The sequence below is a fragment of the Ammospiza nelsoni genome, chromosome 5, assembly GCF_027579445.1.
Source record: "Ammospiza nelsoni isolate bAmmNel1 chromosome 5, bAmmNel1.pri, whole genome shotgun sequence".
Lineage (NCBI taxonomy): Eukaryota > Metazoa > Chordata > Aves > Passeriformes > Passerellidae > Ammospiza > Ammospiza nelsoni.
Genome location: NC_080637.1, coordinates 23,164,147 through 23,180,078, shown reverse-complemented (window position 1 = coordinate 23,180,078; position 15,932 = coordinate 23,164,147). Strand labels below are relative to the sequence as shown.

Here is a 15,932-nt window from a genome sequence, read left to right as displayed (position 1 = left end):
AATTCACAGATACCTGGGCAGCTACTGGTCTTGCCTTAATCTCTACTTGCTCGCCAAATCTAACTCCTTGAATTAGGCATGCAGACACACACAGAGATATGTAAGAAGTGTGTGTAGAAATAGTCATGTTAATTTTAAGGAGAAACCTGTACCCATACCCTCTCCCCCTCCCCCTGCAAAGGCCTATCCAATGAAGATGGCACTGAAAGGAGGATTCCTGTTTCACTAGTCTCCATCATGTCACACGGCATCTTTACAGCTGTTACAGCTGAACAACACACTGCATTTCCTTACAAATCAACACTGTAAGCACACACAGAGCTCCAGTATAGGTCTTCAATAACCAAAAAGGTCATCCTCCAAAGGTCCAAAAGAGGAAAAACATGAGTCACACCTTCCAAGAACAACAGCGCTTTTACTAAGATATATATTAATGAGCTTCTATGCAATGTATCTACTATCACTGCAGTGCCTAGTAGCTGTGCAAAGGGTTCTTTAAAGTACAGTAAACATAGAAATCTACTTTTCTAAGTACTCACTTTGGAAGCAGGAAGGAATGCCACACGCTTTAGTGCCACAGGCTCTCTTAATAAATAATTATAATATAAAAAAGTTAAAGGGCATTATGACTAACACCGACATTTTTGAGAGGCAGAAAAACTACATGTTTCAATGAAAAGTGCATTTCCCTTCTCTGCTGTCAGAAGAAATTTCAGTGGGTTTATACTCTTAACTGAATAACAAGCTTGGGATTGTCTGCCATCTCCGAGTCTCATACAAAAATCACTGATTGTGGTGAAAGCTATACATCTGGGAGTGTACATACTCCGCAAAACTCCTAATTTGCAGTTTTTTCTAATATTTAATTCATTCCTCAAGTTTAACATTTGAAATGTCTCCATCTTTCTCAGTGTGTAAGTTAAGAGTGTTTGTGGTAGAAGACAGAAGAGCCAAACCCAAGATTTTCTCTGATTCCTGAATACAGCCCAAGATAGAAAACTATTCAGCCAGATTCACTCATAACCCACTTCTGGCTCTGCCAGGGACCGAGCACCCCTGACTAGCTACATCTATACACACGTCAGGGCACTGCAGAATCAAGCTCTCTGTCCTGAGAAAGCCCATCTCTGTCCATAACATAAAAGAGAAAATAATGAGTTAACACACATGAAAGGCCATGCTCTGAATTGAGCGACTGCATGCACACTGAACTCACACACAGGAGGTTGTTTCTCTCCCCTACTGAAAGGGAGTATTATCTCTCTCTCTATGTAATGGTTTGCAAAACAAATACTTCTTAAATAAGATTTTTTTCTGGGGAAAAAAAAGTCCTCTAACCGTTATTTTAATGTATTACCCCTAATTTCCATCTTCCAAATCTAGAAATTATTACTGGCTTCAATGCTTACTCCATTCCCACTTAAATTCCCCAAGAGTCTGAATGCTAAATGCATCTTCCTGCATTTCCATGCTTCTGGTTCTTGCCAGAAATAGGAACTTTGTTTTGAAGCAGGATTAATATTTCTTCCTGTGGGCCATCTTTACAGTCATAAAGATGGGTAACTCACTGAGGAGCACAGCTGTGTATCACACTCTAAACTGGGCCAGAAGTCCCTGAGAGTGCCTTCTACAGAACATCTACCTCAGAGTATTCTTGGCCGTTGCTGAGATACTTTCTATAGATATTTTCTAACTTCTGTGATTGTTTTAAGAACTGGAGACCATTTACAATCACTATCATTCTCTCCTTAGTCTGACATGCGAAGTAATCAGAAAACTGGATTGGTGCCTTGATCCTGATACAAACCAATCAGTTTCCCTGAAGGATTTCTTCCTCCAGCAAAACTGTGAAAAACCTAAAATGTTGCTTCCTTGAGAGAAGCTGAATGACTGAAATACTGGCAGAAAACACTCTTCAGAGAGTAATAAATCAAAGTAAAAATACTTGCCAACTTAAAAAATAAATAAAGCATTAGCCATTTACTGCTCCATATGTCATGCTTGTGGCCAAGATACTCAACTTCAGCATCCCTCCACTGTAAAATGGATGTTGTCAGTTAGCAGGAGCTGGTCTCCTGCAACCTCCTCGTTAAGCCTGCTGTACTACAGGTCACAGGCTGGAAGGGAAGGAGGGAGAAGAAAGGGAGGCAGAAGCTCTGTAAAGCAGTAGTTTTCCAACAGGAATATTTCATCTAACACCTGGAACACTGCACAAGCACTTGCATTTGCAGCATTGGGAGACTGCAGAGGCTTAACCAACTCTGTTTTTCCAGCACATCAGTCCTGAAAGAGAGGTGAAGGGCCTGGGGGCTCAGGAGAATCATGTTCTCCTTCCTTTCCTGTGCAAGAGACTAAACATTCAAGAAGAGAGAATAGAAACAAAGTCATTACTCTGAAAACTAGTTTCAGAGATGCAAAGAGGCATGAAGGGGCAAGGAAAGATAGTAAAGATACTCCATATGTAATCACCAGCCCTGTTCTGCTGGAATAGTCTTCATGTGGTGCACCGCCACAAAAATATCCACAGCCAGTACTCAAATGCTGAAACCTCCAATGCAGACAACACACAACAGCTGGGAATCCCATCACTGCAATACTAATACTAGTGCAGAGATGCTACCAGCTTACACACACCTACTGTTAACTTGTAACAGCCTCCAGAGAGCTCCTGCTCCTGGGCAAGTCAAACAACCCCATGTTCACATCTACAGGTAATTCATTTCTAAGACAGAAAGGACAGCGGGACAGTGAATGCAAATCCCATTATGATGAATTTACAGAAGGGAGGTAACCATCAAGTATATAAAGACAAAAACCAAAACAAAACCGAACCAAACCAAAAAACAGGGACTAGTATTGAATAGGTTTTGTCCTAATTCAAATTATTATGTGTATAAAGGCTATCAGAACCTGATAAAGCACTAAAAAACATACATGGTATTTTCAGATTTGCATTAAAAATCAAAGTAATTAAAACCTATTTTTATAAAGGTTTGTATAGGCTATATAAATATAATAAAAAAATTTAGTCTGAATAAAATTTCTGCGCACCACAGCAGCACCCCACCAAAGGGAACAAGCTCCATATATGCTAGTGTACGCCAGTGCTCCATAAATGGAACATATGTGCTCCGGCATATGCCCAAAATGTCTTCCTATCTCTCTATCTAAGACTAAAAACTAAGTTACAAAATTAGTTTATTCTAAGTAAATTATGACAGGCTTTTTTTGGTATTACATTTGTTCTACCAACAGCTAAGCTAATGTCTACCACCACCAAATATATTCCAGGAACATATTTCTTTCTTGATCATCTCAATCACTTAGACAAAAACACAAATAAAAATAGCAAATGCAAGCACAAAATCACTTTTACTGAATCTAAGGCATTTTACATTTGTTTAAAAGGTGTTTTTTTACAACTACTCCCATTCTGTTCAGAGAGTAATAGCAAAGAGCAGACACATGAAGTATAAAATCTCTCCCTCATGGCTTTCCAACCTGCTGAGTAAAGGATTTTTTTGTTGAAATTGTGGGCAACTTAAGGGCAACGAAACTGTAGTGGGCAACAATCTTTTGTAGATATGTAATATAAAACTCTCACGGCAGTTGTGTTGAATATACCATATGATACCTGCAATTAATAACCTAATGTAATTTGTTTATGCTTTTCAGGCAACAGGTGAAAAGAACTGGTGAAAAATAACCTATTTCTGTTACTAACATGGCTACAGGACGATGAAGAGGACTAAGAAAACACAGTACATGGAGGGAGATTTTAAATTCTTCTCAGAGATTTTTTAACACCAGAAATATTGAATTCTAACTACATTTAGCAAAGGAAAAGTGGAGTTAAAACTTTAGTGCCATACAGTAGTTTACTTCAGTGCAACAGCCAGGGCAATGTCACAGCCAGTGCCCCACTTCAGCTACTATGATGATCCTACTGGCACAGACACAACTGCATGACTGTCCTCTGAGGATGTCCTTCTGAACTCTGTAAACATTCTGTCAGAAACAAAGCTAAGAACAGGAACTACAACAGAAATTTGGTCACTTAAGGTACTTAGTGGTCACTATAGCACTCTGCTGCCTAGCAACTCAAGCAGATACGAGCTGCCATACTACAAAGCTGAGTGTACCCATGTATGTTCTGGAAGTGATGGGGTTTTTTCACATTTTTTCACTCTGCCACTGACAGCTTCAGTAATTTGTTGCCACTGAACTATGAAATGCTTCATCAGCCAGCAGCTACTATAACCAGTGAAACTGTGCTGCTAGCCTGTGCACAAGGAGAATTAAAGACCTGAACACATCCCCAGTCATGCTCCTTTGAGTCCACTCATACCCGTGATCATTTTGTTTGTAGCTTGCAAAAGTGATTTGGAAGCAAGAGCCATGAACATGAACAGGGACAGGATTCTGTGTCAACCCAAATTTCATCAGAACTAGAAAGGCACAAGAATGGTACAGTCTATCTTTTCCTCACTCAGACATTTTTGATTTTATGTTGCATCATGCTCTTCTGTTCTGACAGACAGAAATGTACTGTCAACCTGAAAAGACTTCACCATCTACTTAATTAATCCCTAGAGAACAAATATATCCCACCACACAACACAGACAAAATATTGACTTCTTAAGCTCACTTCCAGATACAGAGAAAGCAAGAGTGCATTCTGTATATGAAAGCAAACAGCTGTGGCAGGCAGGGGCTAACTACTGGAGCCAGAAAAAAAAAAGTTGCAATATAGTGAAGAGAGAGCATGGGGAGCTTTTGAAGAACCTCTCTGGAAGATTGTAGAAATCCTTCATTTTCTGAGCAAATACACCTTTCTTTAAAGGATCAGTGTACTTATTAAGGAATCATTATTCACATCACCTGCATTTTATTTCATAAACATCTTTTTTTTCAAGCTTCACTACTGTCCTCCCAAACATTTCTCTCCCAGAAGATACAAAGCCCTTTTCTCCCCCTCAGACTTGAGAAAAAACCCAGCCCTTATTATAGAGCAAACAGAGAGTAGCTGATCAACAACTCTGCTCCCCTCAGACCTGCTGTCTCACTCTGCTTTCTTGAGCAACATGTTCTATGCAGCATTAGAGGTGAAGAAAGCTCTGGAAAGGGCAAGGGCTGAAGAAATTCCAAGAGGGCAGCTGCAGATGAAACCTTACTGTAACCTCTAAAAGATCAGAGCATATGGTATGTAAAGCAAATGCCATCAGATTTCAAGAGCTATGCATAGCATTTCCCAATGGCTAACAGCCTGAGAGCATCGGCCTTGATCTTCTGAGATGCAAGCGATCCAAACATCTCTCTGCCCTCTGGGAAACCTCAGATGACCATCACCACTGGATCACCGACAGAAATCAGAATTGTTCTGAGTAAAACATAACAAGTCCTTCCTCCTTCAATAACTAAGGAGATATGGTTCCCATTATTTTGTCAGTTTACAAAGTAACAAGGTTATTTTAATGATTAATCCAGCTATCTTTTTTAAAAGTAGAGCAAACATTCATTAAACTGAATCAGACAATCTGCACAGAAAACTGACATCCTGTTTATCCACTTCAGCAGCACAAATTTTCCCCTGCCTCCCTCCCCTGCACCCTCAGCCCTGCCCTGTAGGAATTAACAGTCCATTAATCATTTTGATTTTAAATTTGGTTTATTTGCTTGACAACACAGAAATCTGTGAGAGATGCAGGAAAAAGTCAACAGGGAAATGAGCTGAAACCACCAACTTGCAACATAAGCTACAGAATGTCATCCAGTTCTTCAAAATAAATACATTTCACACAAAAATGATGAAGCATCTCTATTTTCTTAGATTTGGCTTCCCAGATCACAAGATTTTGTCAAAATGTCTTGAAGTCTACGATTTTTGCAAAGTCCACCTCTTTTTTTGTAAAACTTTATAAGTATTTTTTAAATTAATTTTTTATGGCAATGAACATTCTAGATTTAGATTTTAAAGCTATGTATCCAAGTTATTTTTACTAAGCCATTTGTTTTTTTAAAAAACTAAATAAAATTATTTATGAATGGTTAGATTTTTGCTCACAGCCTTGATTCTTCTGTGGGATATTCTTCACCTGTTGTAAATTTTAACTTTCATGGTTATCTTTGCTTATATATGTAAACTGGTATTATTTTGGAAATAAGCAAATACACACTTCAAACAATTATTAGGATTTATTTACTAAGGATTCAATTACCTCAAGTCAGTGAACTTCCCAAAATAAGGGTTATTGCTAGGTAAAGTACCAAACAGGACATCAGTGAAGACAGACATTAAATCATTATTTTCTTATGGGTTGTCATATTCCCTTTCCCCTTGGTCTTCCCCTATTTCATAAGATTTATATCAAAACCTAAAGTTTCCTATTTTGCACAGATTTTTCAAGACACAGCTTCCTTCATTTGTCCACCTGCTCTTTATTTTCTACCAAGGAAATTACACACCATAAAAATGTTTCCTTAGTCAAGAAAACCCTTTTTCTTGTAAAATAGACCCATTTGGTGCTGATACACAATGACTCTCCTTCAGCATGCCCCAAGACACTTCAAACAATCAACATTTTGAGTGAAGAAATTGCTCTTGTAATATAAAACTGTCTTATGATACAAAACCAGCCCCCAGGCACACAGCAAAGTGCCTTTGTGGTTAAATAGACAAAATGGCATGATTCAGCAAGAAAGAGATTCATTTACCTGGCAGGACATCCATTCATGCTCAGCTTGTGGCAACAAGAATGCAGCTGAACAGCAGCAGCAAGGCATACCCCATCAGTGAGGCTGGGCTGTGCCTCACACAAGACACAGAGATTTGGCTAGGCTTTGTGAATTCATATACTCCCTCCTTGATATTAGGAACTTCTTCCATTTCCTATTCATTTCAGCAGAGAAAAAAACCTGAGCAAACAAGCAATGAGAAAACAAGAGCTGGAAAGGACAGATGGGGGGAAAAACCCCACACTAAGGCAGCAAGACCATATATCATCTCAGCAGCTCCCCATCTTTTCTCAGTCAAGTGCAGCAGCCCTCGTTCCCATTCTGGTATCACTCACAGCTCTCTACCCTTCAACAACCCCAGTGCCTTGAACCTACAAGCATATCAGTCCCTGTCTTTTCTATAGTTTTGTAGTACCCACATCCATTACTTAACCAACCCTTTTATTACTATATTCCCTCTTCTTTTGAACTTGGAGCATTATTCCAGAGCCTTTTTCAGTTTTGATGCTGTTTCATTCTCCTCTACTGCCCTGGCTATCAATGACTTTCAAGAACCTGGAGGGAAGCAGCAGTATGAACAGTGTAACAGGTGGCAATGAGGGAAAACAGGAACAAGGAAGATCTACAAGGCTTGCTCCAAAAGGATCATGAGGGCAAACACAGTGACACAGAGTCAAATGAACTCTCGTGGTATAAGTCCCCAAAACCAAAGTAGTCACTTCCCATCAGGTGAGCCTAGAAGAAGGGCAGGCAGCAAAAAGCATGGCACAGGAGACCAGACAGCATGTGTCATGCAGAAAACACTGAAACCATGAAATTACTACTGCCAGTAGTTATCTACCCTTCAGCACTGTGCCTCTTTCCTAAAGCAAGAGCAAAGGTCTCTTCACTATTGAAGAAATATACAGAAAAGAATTAAAATTCATGGCCTCCTAATGGCGCTATCCAGTCTTGCTATCCTAAGTCAAATGCATTTCCCTGAACTGCCCTCAAGAGGCCAGACAGTTCTTGTTACTTGGAGCTACTGGATAACAGCAACAAATAGTGCTGCACTGCTTCTGCAACACTGCTGAGCATTCAGGGCAGCTGCTCAGTGCCTGGCTGAAAGCAGCAGATCATCACTATGATGACAGCAAGCATTTGGATTTAAATCAAGTACTTGCAAGAAGACCCGGACACCCCTACCAGTTCAATTCCTGTAATGCTTCCCCATGCTGCTCAAACACACAGCTGCTCTTGCTTGCTGTGCTCTGCAGGCAGCACCCTCATGGCTACACAACTCCCAATATCCCACACGGCCAAGCAGCTCTTGTCTCCTCTGCTCCCTCTCCCACTCAAGGAAATCAGGAACTGTTTCAAAGCACCTGCCTTGGAAAAAGTCTTTTAAGGACATACACAGCAAGGATTTATTTATGTCAGGGAAGACAAAGTCAACAAAATGCACCATGCCTACACAGGAAGACAGAGAGACTGGCACTGAACCCCAGGACCAATGTACTCCACTCCACAGAGACGGGAGCCCTAGAGAGTGCACACCTTCCTGCAAAGCATGGCTTAGTTCTGTGGTGACACTGTGGCACCACCAAAATCTGTCTCAAAATCCAACAACTTGTCTGAACCTTAAAAATCCTGATCTAAATAGGAAAGACACTTTCTCTCCATTTCAAGGCAAAAAGATATATAGGAATTAGTACAGGCATCATCTCCAGGGGTTTACCTCTGAATTCAAAGTTAGAAATATGGAAAGAAAGAAATACTCTATTTTTTTTGAGAAAGTTGCTCATATACTGGGGTATAATAAAAATTGGTGAACTTTCAGTGTATTTTCTCTTACCAGTGGAACAGTAAACAAGCTGTACTTCAGAATGCAAGCTTATATTCAGCCTCTTAGTTAGGCTATCTAAAACTGAGGTTTAGCAGAGTACTGTCTTCTAATCAAACCTGAACTACAGTATTATGAACACATTTAAACCAGTCCTTCAAACAAGGTAGGCCAACCTGTCTTGTGAATCTGTCTTCCTCCCACTCATAGCACATTTGTAAATGGGCTGTTGATAAAAGCCACAAAATACAAACTCAGTCTGTCCAGCTTAATACTAAACTCCATGGGTTTACACCAAGTATGTTTGTTAGCTGTTTCTTCCCTTCAATGCTTGGTATCTAAATAATTTAGAAATACTTCTGGTTAGTAAATAACAATTCCAGTGCCAAATGTTAGTACAAGGTACTGGAGCAGCTGTAACTGTGTTAAGAGTCCACATGGATAGGAATGAACATCCTCTCTTACTACAGAGCAAATAACCTATACTATGTGTTACTGCAGAAACACAGGCTACCACAAAAAGGGAAAAAAAAACAGACAACAAAATTTGTTATCACTGAAGTCTCATATTAATTCCTGCCAACTGTAGTCATAAGTACTACAGAAGAGCTGATGCTGTGGTACTGTAGAGCAGCTAACATTTCACACAGTGTAAGAATGCCTTCTAGGAAGAAAACATTAGCAATTATTGGTATCTTGCAAAATAGCAGATGTCCAAATTTAATCAACCCTGTCACCTCTGCATCCACATGGACTGAAATGGGTGTGTGTACATAGAAGTATTTGCCACAAGAGGTGATACAGTCAATAGTATCTCAGCATTCTTTAGATAGACTTACAGAAACCACAAGTTTAATGATGGTTTGTCTGGCTGTGTTTCAACTCACTACACAGCTTAGTCTACCAGGGTCCTATTTATAACCAGGTTCCACCAGAACTGAATTAATAAGCTGTTTAACCACACACCAACAGGGTCTAACAATGTTTAGTTCTGAGGAATATTTATTACTCTGTCAACTATGTGATAAAAATCATTAACAGGCTTTGCCCTGTTGACCATCAAATATTTCTAATTGTTTTCCCCTTTGTGAAAACACACACAAATTTGAATCCTGTGCTATGTGAATGCTGCAGTTACAGAAAAGTCATGGTTAAAAATACAAGAAATTGCAATGAAAATTTCAGCCAGCAATTATTTTCAAGTAAGATTTTTATGAAGCTCTTCTTGCTAAGCACCAGAGCTTACTTTTGTTATTTTAATAAAACAAGAATTCAAAAAACTACCCAAACAACAACAACAAAACCAACCAAATAAACAACCCCCCCAACAACAAAACCCAAACAAAATTTTAAAATAACAAACAAACAAAACAAAAACAACCCACCCACATCCTTAGGTTACTACTCTTAAAGAATATATGCACTTTGTTAGGGTTTGGGTTTTTTCAGTTAGGCAATGTGCACAAGAAACTTTGAAAACAATCCAAAACAGAGCCTCAGAAGAAGAGAGGCAAAGTATTTTTTTTCAAATCCAGAAGCAATCTTGTTGAAAGAACTGTACCAACCACCATAAAATTGGGACTCTCCCATCCTTGCACTTTTCATGCATCTAAGTCAGTGACTTGGAAGAGCTCAGATCTTCCCCTTTAGGCTGGCATCACAGCTACTTCTACATGAGAATGTTGGTCAATCACATACAAAAAAATATAGAAACTCAAGGTACACATGGACTCTTCAGACCAACTACCCTACAGGACATATTTCTGAAGTAATTAAAATGAAATTATCATAGCTTTAAAATGCTGGTTCCACAAAAAGTCCAGAGCATGCACCTCAGAAGACTGAGGTTTTACATTTTCCTACTATTAAGCTGAGCAAACATGAGTTTGATCTATACTTATGCCCCCACGTGAAGACAGAAATGTTTCAAGCATTTAACTCCAAGACAAAATTTCAAGAACGAAATGAAAATGATTATGTATTAAAATGTATTAAAACTGAACACTGTATTTATTTTATTGTCTTTACACTTTATTACATTTTCCAAAAATCCATTTCAATTAACATCAGCACTTGCAATGAGCATGCTGCCAGGAACGTCAAGACTTGTATCCAATTATCTGTGCATGCCATCATTATGGCTTTCATGTACTTCAAAAAGAAGACTAAAAGCATGATTGAAGAGGTTGTTAATGTTTTACATGAAGGTTCTTTTCTTTTAGTTCATCTGGCTGAACAAAAGCTCATTTTGTTGATCCACCAGTTTTCTGATTAGTCTGATGAATGAAGCATTGACTTATGTGGGCATACTTCTGTATGGTATAACATAACTGCATTCATTTGACAATCAATCAAAGACAATGACATATTTAGGAAGATATAATTTAGTTTTGCTTATCAGTTTTTTTAGCAAGAGCAAATCTCAAGCTCCTGAAAATGAAATATTGCAACATAAAATGATAGAAATGTCTTGTTTTGATTTAGTTTAACTTGACTGCCTAAACACACTTCAAATTATTTATTTCCAGATGGTACTAAAGGCTAGAAATTATTTCTTCTTTTCACTTGCAGTGTAAATAAAGTGAAGGTCAAAACTAGTTTTAACTTCATTATCTCTTGAAGTAGTAAGGTGGGTTTTTTCAAAGCTTATACTGAAAATAGCTTTTTCTTTCCCCGGATATTATGTGGCACTGATCAACATCATATAGTTACTTTTACCTTTTAATTAATTTAACTAGTATTAAAAACTACCACCACTATAAAATAAAGAACACTTTATGAAAGAAATCTTATACCCTGACAAAAACCCCTAATGTTAGTAAGTTTATCATATTTTAGTACTTTCACTGTTTAGATAAAACAAAAATATGTACAAAGCCATTTTAAGATATGTAAGAAAGATTACTAGAGAAATTATATGGTATGAAATGACATTAATCCATTACTCTTACACACATGCCCATAACTAATTGTCTTAGAACTTGTCTCTACTGACTTGCAATATTAAGATCCAGAAATAAAAAATGCATGACCATTCTGTTACTCTAACATGATCAGATTTAAATGAGAGTTTTCCCCAACAATACAGTTTTGAAAGAACAATCTTCACACTGCATACAAGCTGAACAAACTATCCAAAAGAGAAACAGCACTGCCCTCTTGCAACTGAGGAACACTTCTGTCACAGACATTCAGCTGGAAATATCAAATAAAGCTTTCTCCAACCCTCTCAAATAAAATTTAAAAAAAGATATTTTAATACAAGACCACAGTAAAGTTTTGCAACTGTTTATTCTGCAGTTAGAATATTTCTGTTAGAGAAAAGCAAAGGTTCCATAAATCTCAGCCAATTTCTTATGGTGTTTTATGTGGCACCTAAACCTCACAAAATCTGTGAGGTTTAGGTGTCACATACTTAAGCCTGCAGAGATCCACAAGAAAAATTCAACTGAATGCACTCTGTGAGAATCTAACACACAGTGCAGTGAAAAAACAGCAGGAGCCCAACTCTACTTGTATGGGACCCTGGATATTCCCAAGAGCTGAAGGGTTCTAGCTGTCTGATTTCTCCTATAGCAATTACAGTAGTCAAGTCTGATAAACCTCTGATAAACCTCATTGCTCCTGCTCTCTTCAACTTACAGAGTGCTTGGAATCCTGCTCATCCTCACGTTAAAAAACAAAGTCCAATTCTGCAAAGAGCTACAGCTACACTTTTAAGAAGCATACAGATACATGGCACTCTTGGATCTCCTGGATTTCAGTACTGCCAACAGAGTAAAAATTTTAACTCTAAAGCTTTAAAATTTGTGTGAACTTGATGGGCTTTTGTTGGAGCGGCATTTTTTGGTTGACTGTTTCTTTAATTGTCCCCAAATTCACTGACTTCCAGATGAAGAACATGGTGTTTAGCTCCCTTGACAGTCAAAGCCACATCACAGTTAAACTGTACACAAAGCTTTGTGCAGGAGAGACTACCACATTTCAGCTGCTGTCAGCTCAGTTATATACTCTCCAAATGAAGGAAGAAGATGGGTATTTGGAATTTATTTTTAAACTTGCTCGCAACCAAATGCAACTGCAAAATTCCACATCCATGTAAGAGAAAAAGAAGCTTCTGAACACACTCAGAATAACTTTCATCACCTACAAGTTCTGTTACTTTACACACACAGTCAGCAGTGGAATAATGCAAAGTCTAGGTTAGGTAGCTGTTGCTCAGCTAGGAGTCAAAACAGCAGCATACGGGTTTATTAGGGAGTACTCAGACTCATGTCCCTATAATTATTATTACTGAAGAGTTTGAGTTATTTTTCCCTTCAGCAACTCCTCTACTAAATGAAGTGAATTTTTGCAATTGAGACACTGCTTGTCTTTCAGTCACAGCATAATGCAGTTTAGGCAATAAATTATTTCCCACTGTGTGCTTTGCAATTACAATTCCTCACCGATACCGTAACTCAACAGGGTAATAAAAAATAATCAGTATTTATCTAGTGCCTGTGGATTAAAACCTTTCTAACACTCCTGAAACAAAACAGAAGTTATGAAACATACCCAGACAAGGAGCAACAGATTTCTTTTCACTGTTCCACAGTATCCCAGCATTCCAACTATGATGAGGAAACAGCAGACTGCAATCATAACTGGGTGGACCACAGGAAAGTAAGTCAAAATGACAGCCTCCTCCACCCTAAAAACCAATCAGAACAGTAATCAAAACAAGCACAAACACAAAAAAAGATATAAAAGAAAAAAATACAGCCATTAAGAATAAAATGGTGATTAGCAGATGCATTCTTTCCAGCACCTTACACATTTCACAAAAACCTCTTCAACATGGTTTTAAAGCCAAATGCTGCATTTGAGTACCAAAAACTGCATTGTCCAAAACCTCTCTGGAGCAAAGGTAATCTTCCTGTCCTGCACTTGCACAGTATGCAGCAAAATGAGGCCCTGTTTCATCACCAGTGCTCATAAGCACTGCTGTAATAAAATTAATAGAATTTCTAAATCCCTGGACTGAATAAAGTATTCAAAACTAAAAAGTAATATAATCTGATTACATGTTGTCAACAGACCAAAAATTGATCCCTGTCAGAAGAGAAAGGCACATGATTGAAACCCTACCCTTCCCCTTTTTCTAATTTCAACTGGTGCCCGAAACTGGGGCAAAAAATGCACCTTCCAATACATCAATGTTCAGCTTAACTGAAAGATTCTGAATTCTACAAGTCCTAATTAAGAAGCTTACCACACAGAATGAACAATATCTACCCTTATCAGTAACCCACACAGATTAGAAGTTTAACTAAAGCTTTACCTTGTTTCTGCAGTTAAAGTGAGAACATTATTCAGGTAGTCTCTCAGCCAAGCAGAAACCCCTAATATGCTGATGGACATCAACTAAAAAGAAAACATTAAGTTATTTATCATGTGTTTAATGCAAATTACATGATCATTCATAATTTAAGCAGAGGATCAATCATCACTAACATCTTTCATGCATTCATTTATTTGAACAACATACTGTCCCCAAAACTGTACTTCTATATGCTTAGAATTGGTTTGCTGCCCAAGTATTAGGATGCCAGTGACAATAATCTTTTCCATGTAGTGATGCTACTGCTGGCTCCTCTCCCACCACTGCACAACAAACCATAGAAACAACAGGGAGTGCTTACACTGCTAAAATCAGTGACTCCTCAGGGTTACAAGTGATACACATCAGTCTGCAGGAAACCATGAAGCCATGCCCAGGTACACAGCTAGTGAAGAAAAAGCTGATACAGCAGTCCTGATACACTGACACTCAAGAGAGAAGATTTATCTTGGGTTAAATTTAGAAGAATCTGATTCTCTTGCTCATTCTGACACAGTCACACCATGAATACTACACCTCAGTTTCTTGAACCATAAAATGAAAATAAAACTAACTGCATTTCAATTATTAACCATATAAAGCATTTGGGTATCCAACATGTCAGACACTTCAAAGGCATAAAGCCACTGCACTTTCACTAGGACTGCTCCCACAGCAAGTAAATCCCCAAAACTGGGCAATAATTCCCCACCTAGAATTGCCACCACCTCAGCAGACATGGATTTCTGTCACCTGATGCCACTGTACACTTCAGCACACCAGGAGAAGCTCTGCCCTCTGATTTTCTTGAGAAGCCAAACCCGAACAACACACTCAGAGCCTGCCACCCTGTGACAGCACCATCTCTGGCACTGCTGCAGCAGAGGTACTGCTAGAGGACAAGGCACTCCTCACTCACTTGTCACAGGGGTACTGGGCCTGAGCCACAGAAGAGGCAGGACCTCAGAAGCACCACTGTCTTGCTGAGGGAGGGAATCCTAAGCATGCTGACTTTCCTGAATACTCCTGTTTTCATGAACTGCATAGGAGTATAACAGGACACATCAGCATTATACTTACAGTTTCTTAAAGCAGTAAAAAGTGCTAATCTCCCCTGTGGTCCTCAACATCTAGCTTCTCACATGCCCTCATATTTCCCTGAAGGTGTTTTGAAGAACAAGTTAAGTGGTTCAAACCTAATAGGAAAAGTCACTCTGTGTCCATACTGGCTCCTAGCCTGCAGCATGCCCACAGCAAACTACTTCTGCCTTTAAGATTTCACAGAAGTCCCAGCAGCTATCCCAAAGCTTCTTCCTGCTTTTCAGATCGGATGCACAAAGTACAGGCACTGCCCTGGCTGTGAGTGCTGCCTGCAGGAGCTGGTGCTTGGCATGCTGCAAGCATACTCTTGGAAGCTAGTGCACGCTACGTGGCTACTATATTCACTCCTGTGGGATCTGTTTTGGCTGGTGAAACAGTAACAGTAAAGAACATTTTCTATTGTCCTATTTGCAGGAAGCTGCAGGAACAAGGAAAACAAGATTACTGGAATCTCCTCCTAAATAAACTCCTCCCAGCCATTGCCTAAGAAAGCATCAGGCAGTCATACCACACAAGCAGTCAGAAACACTACAGAGGTAAAGCAGACTGCCAGCAGCCAGCCTACTTTCTTGTTGTCAAAAGGCAACAAAACAATTTTTAACCCTCCAAATCTCCCTGAAAGGCCTGTTGATGCACACAGAAAAGCATTATCTCACATATCCACTCTGTTTATGGTAAAATATTTAAGATATATTTAAGATGTAGCCCAGTTTGGTTACTTCATTTTACAACAGCGGTGTTCAGAAGCGAGAAGTCCATCAAACCACTGCTCAGAAACTTTCATTAAGAGCCAGATGGTCCTGCTAGAAGAGCAGTACTAGAAAAATGATCACTTTCTAAATAATATTCCTCCTCACACACCAGACTGGTGGACTGCCTGCTCCTTGCTGTCCATTAGGCACTCTCAGGCT

At 39.0% G+C, this 15,932-nt stretch overlaps 1 protein-coding gene across 2 annotated transcripts in view; it reads right to left on the bottom strand.

The window, feature by feature from the left end:
- The window catches only part of TSPAN12 (tetraspanin 12), a 41,128-nt gene that overhangs the window by 15,140 nt on the left and 10,056 nt on the right, over positions 1-15,932 (bottom strand). For both annotated transcript variants that reach the window (XM_059473008.1, XM_059473009.1), the window contains exons 3-4: positions 13,882-13,964; positions 13,116-13,251 (exon numbers count right to left, since the gene is read on the bottom strand). In XM_059473008.1, coding sequence (XP_059328991.1) covers positions 13,116-13,251; positions 13,882-13,964 — 219 coding nt within the window. The remainder of the gene's footprint in view (positions 1-13,115; positions 13,252-13,881; positions 13,965-15,932) is intronic.